The 17472-nt window shown below is 39.2% G+C and overlaps 2 protein-coding genes across 2 annotated transcripts; both read left to right on the top strand.

Annotated features, from left to right (window-relative positions):
* Nucleotides 1-1363: 1363 nt before the first annotated feature.
* On the top strand, nucleotides 1364-9527 carry LOC139624134 (uncharacterized). Its single transcript, XM_071482977.1, has 5 exons — nucleotides 1364-1636; nucleotides 1964-2084; nucleotides 2824-3044; nucleotides 6274-6419; nucleotides 7165-9527. The coding sequence occupies exons 1-5, from the start codon at nucleotides 1564-1566 to the stop codon at nucleotides 7255-7257; spliced, it is 654 nt and encodes a 217-aa protein (XP_071339078.1). The 5' UTR covers nucleotides 1364-1563; the 3' UTR covers nucleotides 7258-9527.
* Nucleotides 9528-12862: 3335 nt separating this feature from the next.
* Nucleotides 12863-17472, top strand: LOC139624081 (trace amine-associated receptor 13c-like). The gene is made up of 2 exons (XM_071482877.1): nucleotides 12863-13125; nucleotides 13341-17472. Exons 1-2 carry the CDS (start codon nucleotides 12953-12955, stop codon nucleotides 14140-14142), a joined length of 975 nt encoding a protein of 324 aa, XP_071338978.1. The 5' UTR covers nucleotides 12863-12952; the 3' UTR covers nucleotides 14143-17472.

Raw genomic sequence — 17472 nt, 5'->3', positions numbered from 1 at the left:
AGTGTCAGAGTTTGAATCCATGGACCCAACCGGCCTTGTGCCAACACACCAGGCTGTTGGTGGTGTGATGGTGTGTGTTTGTTGTCTTGTCACACTTTGGGCCCTTAATACCAATCAATCATGGTTAGACTGTATAAAGTTGTAATCTTGTGGAGCAAAACATTGGCAGCATGGTGGTGCACTGGTTAGCGCTGTCACCTTTCTGTGTGGAGTTTGCATGTTCTCCCCATGTCTGCGTGGGTTCCCTCCGGGTACTCCAGCTTCCTCTCACAGTCCAAAGACATTATTATTATTGACTGGTGACTCTAAATTGCCCATAGGTGTGAATGTCAGTGTGAATGCTTATTTGTCTTTATATCTCAGCCCTGGGATAGACTGGCGACCTGTCCAGGGTGTACCTCGCCCTAGCCAAATGTCAGCTGGGATTGGCTCCAGCCCCCCCCGCCCTGGTTCGGATAAGCAGCATAGATAATGGATGGATGGGATAGATACATTTCCTCATTATGGTAATAGGAATCCAGATGGCATCAATTAGGGTTGCAGATTAATATATAAGTGTAATTTCTTGGACGAGGTTTAGAAACCAAGCATCAAGTGTCTTTGACACTATAGGACTGCATTTATCAATGATTTCCATAATAGTTTAATCTGGCGATTATTACTTTTTTGATGAATTGATTACTTGTTTCAAACATTCACATCAAACATTGGAAAACAGTAAAAAAAAATTTCCTTCAGTACAAGGTGGTGTCAACACTGCAGTCCAAAATCCACAAATATTAAATTTACTATAATTTAAGACAAAGGAAAAACAGCAAATTCTCATATTTGAGAACTTTAAACTCTTAAACATTTGGCATATTCACTTCAAAATTACTTACATGATTAACTGATCATCAAAATAGTTGCAGGTTTGGACTTGTGTTACTATTTTGTTTGGCTTTTGGGTTAAAGATGCTCTAAAATGTACTATAGTGGCATCATTTTTGGCAGGACATTTAAACTCTGTGTTGCTGAGTATTGATGGCCCCTGGAGTTTATGAATGAGCATCTAATTACAGATGTTTCATAGACAACTACTTTTAAAAAAGGCCTAGATACAACTGCATACAACCGACAACAAAAGTCAAACATCAAAATTTATCTGTATCTTGTAGAAATTTTCCACAGAAGGAAATTCTCACACCACAAATGTATGACATCATTCGCTCCACAACCTGTGTATGTAGCGTGTACAGGTTGTGGTGTGATGGGTGTGAAACACCACACTGTTAAAAGAATGAAGAAAATGACGACTTGCATGACAACTGTTGTACAGGAAAAACTGTGCAGACAAAAACAGCTTGATTGACAGATGATAACTGCAGAGGACAGGTACTGTGGAAACAGACTCATCATTAAGCCCAACCTCTGAATTTCCTATATCGTCAGCTGAGTATCAGAATGAGCTGTTTGTGATGTTAGTGCTAGTGTTAGTGTTGGCAGGTGTTGGTTGGTGTGCTGAAATTGGGTCCTGTCCAGTTTTTTTCTTACCACGGCACAAGAAGGAGCAGAAAGGCTGAGATGACAGCTTGCAGCTTCAACTTCTTCATCCTCCTCACAGTTTATTTGAGCCTCATCTTCCACCCAAGTCATGGTAGGACTCTCCATTTCACCATTTACTGTCCATAGGGATTCACTGACTTTTGATTTTTAAATGTATTTATTGTAGTATAATAATAACAATATAACTAATAATAATAATAATAATTCATCTAATGATCCAATTAAATATTGGTTTTCACTTGAATTTTATCCAAACTGAGATATTTCCTCATTTGTTGATGTAAAAGAATTTGTAGTTATTTGTATTACTGATACAGTCAGTATATTAACATACTGAATGACACTGTTCAGCCTGGTGAAAGCAGAAAGACTTGATTAGGTGTTTTCCAAGTGCAGCTGAATCCTTATCGTTCATCAGGTTTTATGGTGATCCAGCCACAGTATCAGACTGTAAACCCGGATGGATCAGCCTCTATCAGCTGTGAACACACCGCAAATGTCAGCTCTGTTGCAGATGTTCGACTCACCAGCATATCTTTGTATGTATCTTGGTGTCATAAAATATGATACCTACGTTTTTGTTTGAACTTCTTTGTGTCTGTTTTCTCTATGGTATCAGTGTCTGTGACTCTCATTTCATTGTACTTCCTTTCCTAAGATGAGTGTTTTTTCCCTTAACTGAGTAAACAAAAATGAATAGCACTTCAAAAAAAAATGCGATATATTGTTCACATGTTAAGGAAAGTGATTAAAAAAAATTAATCAGATCCGCCCCTTTAACTGGAGTTCTTTCCTGGCCCATGCCCCATCTCGCCACCAATTTTGGCGCAAATCAGTCCAGAACTTTTTTCATAATCCTGCTGACAAATATTCATTACTGCCTTGGCAGAGGTCATGAGCAGAAAATAGCAGAGGGACCAAGTATCTCAGCAACTACTGGCTTCATTTCATTGACATGAAATTGACATGAAATTTTGTACAGACATTCACTGTCCCCACAGCATGAAGCCTGCAGATGCTATGTCTAAGGACAAGAAATTCTGCCTAACAGCACCTCAAAAGTTCACTGATTATCACGTTATGTGTTGTTTGTTTGTACAAATCTCAAAAGCCGTTGGAATGTTTCCTGGCCTGGTGTGTTATCAGTCTTTTCATTTGACGCTTGCCAATAGAACAAATAAGTGTATTTCCCAAAAGGTTAACCTAATTACAGACTAAAGACTTGACTGACTAGCTGGTAGATATACACTGTCTAATGTATCTTTGTCTACTCTTAAGAAACCCATCTGAACGGTCAGTGCTCTGCCAGAAGGGAAAGAAAGACTGTAAGAACATTACCATGTATCGAGAGAATCCCAACAAGTACCTTTTCATCCTCCTCAACATCGGGCCAGAGGCCATGAACATGACATATGAGTGTGAGTTCACAGTTACAAAGGGACGACTGGATTACACCAATAATGGAAGACCGACCACACTACGGGCAGGACTATCGACAGGTATGTCTAAGCCTTTGGAAGATTTGTAGTGCCTATTTAAATGCTAATCAATGAAAAATGCCAAGCACAATGCACATGGTTATATGTCTCTCCTTTAATATTCTCTACAGGGTTAGTGTAAGTTGATTAAATTAACGTAGTAAAAATTTATTTATCTATTTGTTTATGATATCTTAATGAACATTTTTTTCTTTCCATTGTGTCCAGTGGTGGAAAGCAATGCCAGTGTTAGCTCTTGTCTCTATAATGTCTTTTTTCTACTTAAGCTGGCACGCTTACCAGCTACAGTAGCTCTGGCTTGTCTCATTACTTTCCAATAGTGGCTCACTGTAGTCTCCAATCAACCCTGAAGAAGTAGTGCTGCTCAGAGGGAGTATTATAACCTTTTGTCTTTGGAACGCAACGATGACCGAAGCTCTTGTCAAGCGACATTCACCACCACACGCTCCCAGCAGGAAACTGCTTTTGGCACGCAGATAAAACTTTTAAATAGCCCCTTTAACGCTACAATATGTAGATTAGATCTTGGACAGATTTCTTTGGCTTTCACAATGCTTGCAACAGCAACTTGTTCAAGTGTATCAAAGACGTTTTTCTCATACGGAACAAAGCAATGGATATTCTCTGTTTAGATGGAGCAAATAATATGTCTGGAAACTTTTTGGGTTACCAAGTGTGACTGACAGAACAAAGCCCAGAGTTACTGTAAAGCCACTGCTCCAACCACTCTCTTGACTTGAACATGAATTCCCAGGAGGGCTGCTGGTTCCATGAACTTCGATCTGGGTGTTGCTGTGGTAATTAGTAAGTCGCCGAAATATATATACACACGTGGACAAAATTGTTGGTACCCTTCCGTTAAAGAAAGAAAAACCCACAATGGTCACTGAAATAACTGACAAAAAGAATAATACATTAAAATTTACTGAAAATTAACTAATGAAAATCAGACATTGCTTTTGAATTGTGGTTCAACAGAATCATTTCGAAAAACAAACTAATGAAACTGGCCTGGACAAAAATGATGGTACCCCTAGGAAAGATTGAAAATAATTTGACCATAGGGACATGTTAAACTAAGGTGTGTCCTGTAATTAGCATCACAGGTGTCTTCAACCTTGTAATCAGTCAGTCTGCCTATTTAAAGGGTGAAAAGTAGTCACTGTGCTGTTTGGTATCATGGTGTGTACCACACTGAACATGGACCACAGAAAGCCAAGGAGAGAGTTGTCTCGGGCAATTAGAAAGAAAATTATAGACAAGCATGTTAAAGGTAAAGGCTATAAGACCATCTCCAAGCAGCTTGATGTCCCTGTGACTACAGTTGCACATATTATTCAGAAGTTTAAGGTCCACGGGACTGTAGCCAACCTCCCTGGACGTGGCTGCAAGAGGAAAATTGATGACAAATTGAAGAGAGGGATAATACGAATGGTAACCAAAGAGCTCAGAACAACTTCCAAAGAGATTAGAGGTGAACTCCAAGGTCAAGGTACATCAGTGTCAGATCGCACCATCCGTCGCTGTTTGAGCCAAAGTGGACTTCACGGAAGACGGCCGAGGACACCACTGTTGAAAGCAAATCATAAAAAAGCGAGACTGGAATTTGCCAAAATGCATAATTGACAAGCCACAAAGCTTCTGGGAGAATGTCTTTTGGAAAGATGAGACAAAAATTGAACTTTTTGGCAAGTCACTTCAGCTCTATGTTCACAGACGCAAAAATGAAGCATACAAAGAAAAGAACACTGTACCTACTGTGAAACATGGAGGAGGCTCGGTTATGTTCTGGGGCTGCTTTGCTGCTTCTGGCACAGGGTGTCTTGAATCTGTGCAGGGTACAATGAAATCTCAAGACTATCAAGGCATTCTGGAGCAAAATGTGCTGCCTGGTGTCAGAAAGCTTGGTCTCAGTCGCAGGTCATAGGTCCACCAGCAGGATAATGACCCAAAACACACAGCTAAAAACACCCAAGAATGGCTAAGAACAAAACATTGGACTATTCTGAAGTGGCCTTCTATGAGCCCTGATCTAAATCCTATTGAACATCTGTGGAAGGAGCTGAAACATGCAGTCTGGAGAAGGCACCCTTCAAACCTGAGACAGTTGGAGCAGTTTGCTCATGAGGAGTGGGCCTAAATACCTGTTGACAGGTGCAGAAGTCTCATTGAGAGTTACAGGAATCGCTTGATTGCAGTGATTGCTTCAAAAGCAACAAAATATTAAGTTAAGGGTACCATCATTTTTGTTCAGGCCAGTTTCATTAGTTTGTTTTTTAAAATGATTCTGTTGAACCACAATTCAAAAGCAATGTCTGATTTTTATTAGTTAATTTTCAGTAAATTTTAATGTATTATTCCTTTTGTCAATTTCAAGTTATTTCAGTGACCATTGTGGGTTTTCCTTTCTTTAACGGAAGAGTACCAACAATTTTGTCCAGGTGTGTGTGTGTATATGTGTATATGTGTGTGTATATATATATATATATATATATATATATATATATATATATATATATATATATATATATATATATATATATATATATATATATATATATATATATATATATATATATATATATGCATGCAGTGTTCTGACACACTCTGTGAGTACACCACTGCTGCAAGGCGAGAGGTGAAAACACTGTAGGTCAGCAAAAACGATATTGATGTTAGGTGCTGATGTTAGGTTGCTTGTTGACGAAGCGGAAGAGAGCTGTTTCTTTTTTGAGATGCACTTACATTGTTGTGGCAGAATCAAGAACAATCAACAGTCCAATCATAACTTGGGGAGCAGCACTGTGGCTGTGTCAGAAAAGTCTGTATTCCTCTGCACTAATCGGGATTTAGCAGCATTTAAATCAAAATGTTGTGGGCTTGTTACCTTACTACACCCACACAGTCCCCATGAAGCAGGCTAGCTACGATTTCCTTGCACCCTTTAAATGTTTAACTCTTAATGAAGAATGTATTTATCCAAACTTGAACACTAATTGTTGCTCATTTAGTCATGTACAGTTTATTTACTGAGAAACAGTCAAGGCTTCAATCATTAATTTGGATCTTATTAGAAATATTCCCAGGTGATAATGTTCCTCTATTAGTTCACTGCTGATGTTTTGAAACTTAACTGGGAACATAAAGGATGTATCAGCCAAACACATGGACACTGTATTTGTGTGTAAACCAGTAACAATAGGAAATAACCTTGCCATGTTTTTATCAGGTCAAAACAAAACAGAGGACTGGGTACCTCGCCTTCCCCAACCCCCCCACTGTTATGAACTCATCTGGATTCCTATTGGTCTGCTGGTTCTGATATTCCTGTACAGCTGTGTCATCACCTCTGTGTACATCAAGCTCCGGGTGACTGTATGTCTGTCTGACTTATGGTTTTTCTTACTTGTTATATGTCTTGGTATCTGTTTGTCTCGCTGCCTCTGTGAAAATATCACCAAACAACCTAGTGAAAAGCACCTGGGGTTGTATTCAAGTATCTCATCTTATCTCATCACAGGGAGTCCTCCTAAAGGATCCTTACCTTAAGAGTTTCCTCTTAAAAGCTAATCACAAAGCTGCAACATTGCACATATTCTACTGTATATTAAAAGATATATCTACAAGTTTAAATAAATAAATGAAATAATTTTAGGACAATAACTTATACAGTCAGATCGTGAAACACATAAAAACACATTTATTGTCCAGAGTGAGGCCCCAGTTTACCATTGTACTTCTTATGTTGGTGCAATTCAGTAAACAAGGCTTCAGCAGGGCCTCATTTCAGGGCAACATTTGAGAGACCGGGAAATAATTGGAGAGCCAAATTAAACTTAAACCCTCTCATATCATTTATAAACTCTTACTCTCTCACTTTACCTCCATTTACTCTATAGTTTATTTTGAACTAAATAAAACTTAATTTGAAAAAGCAACTAGTTATGTAATATGGCCTTTGACCTCATTTCTTCTCCCATGATCCTGTCTGCATATCAGAGGTACAAAACAAGCACTGGTTGTCTGTAATATTGGAGGCTTGTTTTTACTTCATAAAGTACATATGACTAAGAAAAGAAAAAGCTAAGAAATGTGTTACTTTTTTGGTACTGTGTTTCAGAAAACCAACAGCGAACTTGAGAACAGCACCTATGTGGAAATGAGGAAAGCTCCTTTGACAGTGAACCCACCTGTTGGCATATACTGCGGATAGCTGACTCATGTCTTTTTTCCACTGGCCTCATGGTGGAGATAATCAGAGGGAAAATGTGGACATCCCAACCCTTGTGCAACTGGTATCATAATATCAAACGGTCAAGTTGTCTTTTTGCCACTTTATCTCAAGTCTCTTTTTGTACATGACTGTACTACTGAGGCTAAACAGCAGGGTGGGACAAAGACTGTCTAAAGCAATGATGCTTTCTGCCACTGGACTTGTTCATCTCTGCGTTTACAGCAGTATGTAATGTAGCAACATAATATAGGATATATATGAATAGGTACAATGTATTATTAATTTCATTTTCCAATGAATGTTTCCAACATCCAGCTTCAAGGAAGCTTTGTATATAATACATACGCTCAGTAATTCCAGGCAGGAAACATAAGGATAAAGAGGCAGAGAAGGGAAAATGAATAAATCAAATAGAAAGGTCCTAACAGCTGCTCTTTACCATAAAAGGACTTTCCTCCATACTGATGATACCTTCTGTCCACATCCTTTACATTCGCACCATAAATGATTATTTAACTTTTGTTCATTTCCACTATGTAGTTAATGTACTTTATTTTTTATTTTACATTTGTTTATTTTAATCTAGTCTGTAGGAGCTTTTTAGGGCTTTACTGGTATGACAGACATGGTGGGAGAATCTTTGATCCACTCCACAGAAAACAGTTCATGGACAAACCTATGTCTATTACTTAGCCTGCAGTGGATGAGCCTCCTCCTTAAGAATCTGGAAGAGTTTTTAAGGTGGGAAGAAGGATGAGACCTGCAATAAGCCAGACATGTGGTTCTGCCCTATATCCCCAAATAAAACAAAGATAAAAGGAAGGAGGATAATAAATAAAAAATATGTACGTATAGTAATTATGTAAAACAATGAATCACCAGCCACCTCTATTTCTGCTGCCTTTGGACAGGTTAATAAGTGTATTCACCTTGTCATGTATTACTATTTCATCTGTTTTGTTGTACTTATTCTGTTGTACTTACGTCTGTTTTAGGTGTCTTTTATTTCTCCTTTTACTTTGCCTCAGTGTATTTTATCAATAGAAAATAGGAGGGTCACCCCTAACCAAACAACTACACGATCCAAATGAAAAGTTAAAACATTTGAATTGACACCCAGTGTAGTCATGATTGTTGTGAAACTGACATGACACAAATTTGAGGCCTACAACAGAAAACGCATGAATGTACGGCTACATTTTCTGTCCCGGTTTCTTAGGGCAGGTATGGGTAAGAGCATCATTGACTGAGTATACCCTATACCTGTATGGTTAATGGTTAGCAGCAGGTCGTATTTTAGGTGTAACACTGACAATGGACAGCAGAGGGAGACCTTGGCGGTCTCACAGACACAGAGTATTTCTGTCACATACAGTAAAGATACAGGAACATATCTGCTGCTGTTTGTTGATTTGAAGATTTTGACCTTTTAAGTGCTTTTATTCATCATCTATAGGACCTACACTATACTGTGGATAAGAACTGCTTTCAGTCTAAACCTGTTTACATAGTTGATTGGACAATGCTGTAGATGTTTCCTAGCAATTAATTTACACATTCTTTAAGTCTTTACTGGCTAAGAGATTTCTGAAGTTTAGTAAATCACTAGTTTGAAACTAGCTAGTGGTTACTAATTAGTATAAAGTTATTAGTTAAACTTTATGTTCAAACTTAGTGATGGATTTATAGAATAGTTGGTGCAATACAATCTTTTTCAGAGGTTTTGTGTTGTGTTTTGTTTTGGCTTCCTGTTTGTTTTAACATGTGAAAGCCAGCCATATCCCATCCCTGTGTTTACATTCAAAACACCCTGCAGATACAAATGACTAATCTGAAGACGTATACTTAACGCACAATCACATTCCTAGCTGCAATGAACACCAACAATGCAGAAATCATAATTCAAGTGGGAGCCAGTTTTGGTGCGTGGTGTGCAGCCTGGTTATGGGGATGGTGTGACAGCAGAGGCCACACAGCATGAACACATTGTGATCATCAGAAAACTCAGAAATGTGTTTTGTTTTTTTTTTTTTTTTTTTTTTTTTACATTGATGTCACATGAAAGCTTTTGAGGCACTCCATGAATGAACTAAATAAAATGTTATAAGATTACAATCACTTCCCAAGTAAAAGAGGAAGAGACACCAATTTTCAGCAAAGACCTTCTGTTTATCCCTCAGAATATGTAATGATAACTGATTCTATTCTTGTTTCCTCAAACTAATGTTAATAAAATATATCAGAACACATCCATTTCTACTTCTTTTTATGCCCAAAAACTGGACTGGGTGGTGGTGAAAAGAAAACTATTAGACATAGATAACTTTTTGCACCATATTATATATGATTCATGTCTAAATAGATGACTAAGGCTGCTGATCTTGACTGTAACTTTAGTGTCCCCAACAATTTTTTCATAAAATATTACATAAAATCACTCTGTGCAAATGACAAAGATACAGAAGACCTTGGACCTTTGACCTGCTGTGTAAGATACAAGATCACATACTTTATGTTTGAATTTATGCTCAAACATCACAGATCCCCGAAAATTAAAGGGTAGGTTCAGATTGTATTTTAATACATCACTCATATGTCATATGTATCTTCAGTTGCAGGTCAGTGTAATCATTTCACCTCTTCATACTGACTGTGAGGTGATCCCTACTCTGTTGTTAAAAATGGAGGATAGTCCCTGTCCATGTGAGTATATTTCATTAAAATTGCCCTGAAATTAAAATTGTTTGAAGTAAGCATTGATTGCGTACCTTTGCTACGCTTCATCATAGCAGATGATAATGATTATCTATATTCAGTCAGTGTTCCCGTTTTACATATTTTTATTTTTAATGTTATTATTTACTATTCAGTCCGCAATGGAGACAATTTTGTGTTTCACTCTCAGGTACCAAAGACAAAGGCAAAAGCACCATTTAGAAAGCATGACATAAGCATTTGTGTACAAGGCATCCATGATCACAAGACTTTCCAAGGGAGCTCAGCTCATAAGACTATGAAAAGTTTGTGTGTGAATTGTTTAAGGATTTTAAAACCGTAGAAGCACAGAGCTGTATACTTTAAAGTTTAATCATTGGTATTGTCAGGAGAGGCTACATCATGTGTTATGTGCAACTTTTTGCCTCCTCACAGAGTTTGCATCATGTGGTGATGTGTGGATTTTACATCATATGTCATCCTAATTCTTTGGATGTTTTGATGTTTTTCTTAACACCTCTGATTGGAACGATTCCTCTGAGATTAGAGTTTGCAGTCATCTGACATTAATACAAGAAGGTGTGAATCCTTGATGAGAGCCATTCATGAGAGAGCCATTAACTGCAGGTGGATGTTTGTTTTGTTAAGAGTGTAATTTGAATCCAGTCCCACAGGCTTGTGTCAGTCAGGTAGAAAGTGAGTGTGTGCGTGCATGTGCATGTATCTGTGTGTGTATGTGTGTGTGTGAAAGAGAGAGAGATGGAGAGAAGAACAGAATGGTACAGATATTGTTAGCACAGCAACACCTTTCATTGATAGCATAACAAGTCTGTTTCTGCTGGTCAGTGCTTCCTCTGTGAAACCAAGAATTCACCTCTTTTTCAAAATAAAAATCTTTCTCTGCCTTTGCAGTCCCCACAGTCAAATCAGGACAGGTCATGTGTCAGCCAGAGATGATCCCATGAAAAGGCCCAGACTGACTGAACAGCTATTAGTGGCTGATATTATGAAAAGTGGAAGTAAAAGTGAAAGTATGGCTATGTACTGTTTTATGTTGTATGTTCTATGCACTTGGTGTAGTTAAATAGTTACCTGGAAAACTTTCCTTATTATTTTGGTTAAAGAGTGAAAACGTGAAGCACTCTCAAGGGTTATTATGGTTATTTCATTTTAAGAAAACAATAAAAGAGCATATTATGATCTAATTGCATGTATACCTGTATGGCTAAATGGATATATATGTGTGCTCATGTTATATGTCAACATGCTTGAATAAAAACATTTTACAATAGGCTATTAGCAAATGTTACACATAAGCAAAAACCACTGGTGAGTTGCAACCATGGTATCAGAGCACCTCACCACTCTACTTAAAGTATATATCACACTTCATCCCAGCATTGCAGTTCCAGTGGCACATGGCTCTACAAACGGTGGAGGAAATTTGTTTAATCAGTTTTGTATTAGACATCTAAACCACAAATGTGTGATGCATATGGGAAACCATTGAGTTTATAAAGAGGAAATTGAAATGGAAAGTTTCAGGTAAAGGTCTAACAGTGGTTAGTGTGGCCTGTTAGCTAGTTTTGTACAATTTAAGGTGATAGGAATTACTAAGATCTGTCTCACAGAGCCCAGTTTCCAAAGTATATGCATAATATCATTATTGTCATTCATAAACAAATGTTTCTAACCATCCAAGGGTTCCCACAGTAGTAATTAATTAAATAGTAATTGGGTAATGTGTCCTAGTGACCTCATTGAATGGGCTAATCCACCAAGTAGGCAAGTCCGGGCTGGGACTCTTGACTGCATGTCATTCTCCTCCTCTCTGTCACTCATTACTGTTTTTTGCCGGCAGCTGATTAGCAGTGGTAACCTCTTCTCCATAACAAACGGACCAGGGGGTTAAAAGAAACAACGAATAAAGCAGTTTCTCTTTAGAAATCAGTGATTCACTGATGCTCTTTGGTGGACACAGGGTATCTCAGAGTTGATGCATTGACATCCATGAGTGGATGGGAGCAGTGCTGTCATTTGCCTGGTTGTTTTCTCTGGTAGCTTAAATCCAGGCGTCCCATAACTAAAATTCTTCACCCAATTAAAATATACAGTTGCAAACAACCAAGGTGTAAAAAGTCATTGACAGGTGACAAAATGAAATGTACTGTGACCATGATTAAAATCCCTATTTCTCTGGTTTGTTTGTTTGTTTGTCTGGTTGGTCTCTGGTGGAGAATTGCTGGAAACATTTTGGATAATGTAAGTACATCTCTCAAAAAATGAAATAACATAGGTGTAGTAATTTTTTAACATTTCATTGTTGAAAAGTTAAATATTATAACTTCACATTACATTACATTTGGGTTATGCAATGTGTAGATGAGATTGCAAGGAAAAGGGAGGAAGAGAAAACATCATAGTAGAGAAAGTTGTTAGAAGACACTGGTGGGGAAAGGATGAAGATTGAGTTTGAGGAAGATGGGCACAGAAGGAGTACTAGAAGAGTTGTAAAATTAGTTAGCATTTTAGCACTTTCAATTCCTTTGTACAAAAGGCTGGTTATATGGCTTAAATAAGATCTGTGCTTAAGACATGCTGAAGATATTTTATTATTTTTTATTTTATTTTTTTATTTTATTTGTGAAAATTATCCTGCTGAACAAAAGGTGTAAGTATCATAATCTTTTGTTTGTGGCAGAGCTTAGTTTCTGCAGTAATCTAAATGCCAATGTAAAAATCTTATTGGCTTTTTGTCAAGGGAACCTAAGTGATGCTAATTTCCAGGTTGGCCTACAACAATTTGTCAACCAAGCAGCAATTGTACTTCAGTCTCTTTGAAAAGAAAAACAAATGCAGAAGGAGGAGTGGGCAGGAAGGAAAGAGATAAATCAGCTGTGTGACAGGAACCTTTGGTCAAAGACCAACAAGAGCTCAGCAGCGTCTCCTCTCTCTGGTGATGGAGACCTTGCAGGCAACTGAACTCTGCTTTCCACAGCTCCTCAACACCTCCTGCAGGAAGCCAAAGCATCCTCACTTTGAGACAACGCTGATTTACATTCTACTGTCCTCCATCTCTCTGCTCACTGTGACTCTCAACCTGCTGGTCATCATCTCTATCTCCCACTTCAAGTAGACAAATATTCTATTCATTTATAAAACTGTTACATGGAAATGAGAGCTGACAGTCTGTGGAAAATAATATTTGCCTGAATTCAAACTAAGAAAAAGAGTATTTAAAAAAAAAAAAAAAAAATATGAATATTAGAATTTCGGTCTGCTTTTACCTGAATTATAATTGATATTAATTATAAAATTGTAAATGCATTGCTTGTCTTTCTCTCCAGGCAACTCCACACCTCCACTAACCTCCTCCTCCTCTCTTTGGCCATCTCAGATTTCTTTGTGGGCTTCCTCATGTTCTTTCAAATTATGCTTATAGACGGCTGCTGGTTCCTCGGTGACCTCATGTGTGTTCTGTATCAGTATCTAGCATATATTATTACCTCTGCCTCAGTAGGAACTATGGTGCTCATATCTGTTGACCGCTTTGTGGCTATTTGTAAACCTCTGCATTACCCCACCAAAGTTACAGAGAAAAGAGTTAAGATCTGTGTTTGTCTGTGTTGGATATGTTCTATAGTCTTTCAAAGTCTAAATCTGAAGGATAACCTGAAACAACCGGGCAGGTATAACTCCTGCTCTGGAGAGTGTATCGTTGGCATTAACTACATTGCTGGACTTGCAGATCTAATTTTGACCTTCATTGTTCCCATTACTGTTATTATTATTTTGTATATGAGAGTATTTGTGGTGGCTGTGTCTCAGGCTCGTGCCATGCACTCAAAGATTGCAACTGTCAGTCTTGCCACTGCTAAGAAATCTGAAATGAAAGCAGCCAGGACACTTGGTGTTGTTATAGTTGTGTTCCTAATATGTCTCTGTCCATATTTTTGTGTCGCTCTGACAGGCGAAGATAACTTGCTCAATGCTTCATCTGCAACCTTTGTAATATGTTTGACTTACTTGAACTCTTGTCTAAATCCTCTCATCTATGCGTTTTTTTACCCATGGTTCAGAAAATCAATTAAGCTCATAGTTATTCTTAAGATATTGCAGCCAGACTCCTGTGACATCAACATACTGTAGAGAGACACGGCATAGTGCCTCAAATGAGATCTTTATTGTAAACAGAAAAATGTACATGTTGCTTGGTGATTTTAACTAAATAACACATGTAAAACCTTGGGTATAAAGAGTTTTGCATGTTGTTGTCACTCTTACATGTAAATCATCTCTTTACAGTATGTTTGTTACATTATTATTTGTACATGGTCCATCCGAAAATGAATACAAATCAAAGAAAATTTAGGATTAGCTCCAGGCCTCTGTTCGGATAAGTGGTAAAGTGGAAACAAGATCTGTGTTTCAAACCCCAGGTGAAAAATGTTGTTTGGTCATGTTTTCATCACTTGAGAATCATAGCAAAGATGCAGTCTTTTGTTTCAACAACAGATGTGGAGAAGCTTATACATTCTTTTATTTCCTACCGCCTTGACTACTGCAAATCTCTGTATGCCTGCCTCAATCAAAAATAAATCCACCGCTTACAGTTTGTTCAGAAAGCTGCAGTTGACTCAGTCCAAAAAATGTGTCCACATCATCCTGGTCCTGTACACTGGCTGCCAGTTTGTTTTAGGATTGATTCCAAAATTCTTTTAATCACCTTTTGGCCAAGTTTGGGCTGGGGCCTCCCTGTATTTCTGAACTTTTATCCCCCTATGAGTCATAACATCAGGAGACACTTTTTTTGTGATGTGCCAGGCTTGTAGTGCAGCCATTTTGTATGTGAATGCACTCAAAGACATTTGAACCTAAAAGTCATCAAATTAACAGTAACCTCAGAATCTCAAGAAATACTAAAAATGTCATTACTATACTGATATTAAAAACAACACAATATACTGAATGAAATGAGATAGGGTTTGAAAGCAGAGAATAACATGAAGTGCACTGATGAGCAATATACATTATTAATAATGAATCAGAAATGTGAGCAACATTAACTGCACATTAACATTAAAGACAATGTGAACATGAAAAGCATTGGTATGCAAGACGGCAAAGGAATCTGGCTTATCTCTGACCACTGCAAAAAAAATCCCATACACATTTCTCCTTTTCTGTTGGCCTATGGAACTGCCAGTCTGCAGTTAACAAAAACAGATTTCCTTTCCGGCTATGCTAATCAGCTATCCCTTGAGCTTCTGGTGCTCACTGAGACCTGGATCAAACCTGAAAACACTGGTACCCCAGCTGTGCTTTTTAATAACGACTCATTTTCCCATACCTCCTGGCTGTCCAGCCGCAGAGGGGGGACTGGTCTCCTCATTTCCAACAAATGGGCATTCACTCCACTGCTACATCCTAACAAATTCTCCTCATTCGAGTATCATGCTGTTATGGTGACTTCTCCAGTGAAAGTCTCTGTAGTTGTCATCTATCATACACCAGGACAACTAGGTGATTTTGTGGATGAGCTAGGCACACTGCTTTCTTCTATTTGTGTTGACCGGGGTTTGAGGTTAGCCAATTAATTCACTTTAACCTTAGCTTAGTGTTGCCAGATAACGCCACCCTGGGAATTTCACCCAGGGAACTATTAAAGGCACTCAGATCCGTCATACAGCGGGGCAGAGATGAGGTAAAGTTACAAAATTACTTAATTGAACATATCGAATGATAAAAAGGAATCCAATAGCATCCACACTGATGTTACCAGGGAAATAAAGGAGACCAGTCAGGGTGGAGGCCTACCAATAGGGAGATGGGTCCAAAGAGTAAAAGGGGTCCCAGGAAAGTCACCCCAAACACTCGTGACACGCACGCACACAATAGTGAAGATCAATCTGGGGTGAAAGCACACACACAACACACAAAGGAGACACCGCCACCGAGGACACCACATCTACCACCGTAGTCTCAACCTCTGAAAGGACAAACACAATTAAAAGAGTATAAAAACAACAGAAATATATATGAACAAAATCAAACCTAACTATACAAAAAAAGTAAATAACTAAACTGGGTAAATAAATCAATACAAAACAAATTGAATCATACTTGGACAAACAGCCATTATCTGCAACCTGCTCAAATGTAATCACAAGACACACAATTAACCAAAATTATTAATTGCAAGTTGCAGGCAACTTGAATTCCCACAAACCAAAACAACTCAACTAAACATTTAATTGCATGCGGACACTCACATAAGGCGAGTGCACGCACACCACAAAGTATAAGCATAAATTTCCCCTCCCCAATTAACAGGCTGAGGCGAACAATGCCGCGGGTGCCGACAGCCCTCCGCGAGGCAAGGCAGTCCGAAATGGAGCGACAGTGCTCGGCTCCAACAGATCAAGCTGTGCGGCAGAAACAAATCGGTCCCCAAAAGTACAGTAATTCCCAGAGAGGGCAATCCTCTACAATTAGAGTATTTCTCTACAAGCAAAGCAATTCGCCCGAGGCAAAGCAATTCCCTGTAGGCAAAGCAGCAGTGGTCAAGCGGGCAGTGAAATGTAGCCGATACAGTCATCCCCCCCAGTAAAGCGGTTACCAATCCAGCTGCCTCTGTCCACACACGCAGGAGAGGGGAAGGAACCGAGGCTGTGCTGTTTCTGCAGCGGCAACCTGCAAACACACACACCGTTTGCCACATGCGCACCGCAGCAACAGCTGGACAACAGAGGACCCACCGGCAGTAATCATGTGCAGCTTCCGCCAATCCGGCCCTACAACAAAAACAACAGTCTTATTTACTGTCAAACTAAAATGCAAACTGGCAGCGTAGCCACCACTAGCCTACCTGCAAACACCAACAGAAGAGGGACAGGGATGAGGCAATGCCTCCACAAGCAAGAGAGAGAAATCCGGTAACACCTAACAGCTTTTATACCCCCCTCTCCCTACTGCCATTGGCCAGAGGGAGACAGGCAATTAGGTGCCATCTTCTTCAAATTGACAACACAGGGCCATAATGCTCATCATCCTGCTACAATCTACCCCCCTCTTTTTACAGCGTCGTAAGGTCCAAGTCTGCTAATCCCAAGGACGAAACAGAGCCAGGGAGATGTACAATGGCCTCTGCTGATTCCCCCACAGGCCGTGGGAGGTGGTGGACATTAGAGTGGTGACCAGCAGTTAACCGTGTGGTCCGTCGTACTGTCATTGCCCCACCATCAAGATCAGGGGGAGCTTCCACCATCATGGGAGTAGGATCCATGGGATCAGGACCTTGCACCAAGACTGAACTAGATTGTGGAAGCAACAACTGGGGGGTTGTTTGGGTCACTGCGGCTGCTCGATGAGGGGTAGTGAGAGGGGCCTCAGGCCACAAGACGAACAAATCACTTGTCCTCTGGCTGTAAATGGTCAGGAGGAGATGGAGAAAGAGCAGAGGCACCAACTGGGGGTTCA

The sequence above is a fragment of the Trachinotus anak genome, unplaced genomic scaffold, assembly GCF_046630095.1.
Source record: "Trachinotus anak isolate AG129_WGS33_773 ecotype Australia unplaced genomic scaffold, CSIRO_AGI_Tana_v1 ptg000001l, whole genome shotgun sequence".
Lineage (NCBI taxonomy): Eukaryota > Metazoa > Chordata > Actinopteri > Carangiformes > Carangidae > Trachinotus > Trachinotus anak.
The sequence above is the reverse complement of the archived record's forward strand: the minus strand, read 5'-3'. Positions and strand labels throughout refer to the sequence as shown.

Excerpts from the sequence above, each read along its gene's own strand:
- LOC139624134 (XM_071482977.1), top strand. The coding sequence starts at position 1,564 with ATGACAGCTTGCAGCTTCAACTTCTTCATCCTCCTCACAGTTTATTTG. Across the intron at positions 1,637-1,963 it reads CATCTTCCACCCAAGTCATG|GTTTTATGGTGATCCAGCCA; the intron begins GTAGGACTCTCC and ends ATCGTTCATCAG. Across the intron at positions 2,085-2,823 it reads CGACTCACCAGCATATCTTT|AAACCCATCTGAACGGTCAG; the intron begins GTATGTATCTTG and ends TCTACTCTTAAG.
- LOC139624081 (XM_071482877.1), top strand. The coding sequence starts at position 12,953 with ATGGAGACCTTGCAGGCAACTGAACTCTGCTTTCCACAGCTCCTCAAC. Across the intron at positions 13,126-13,340 it reads ATCTCTATCTCCCACTTCAA|GCAACTCCACACCTCCACTA; the intron begins GTAGACAAATAT and ends CTTTCTCTCCAG.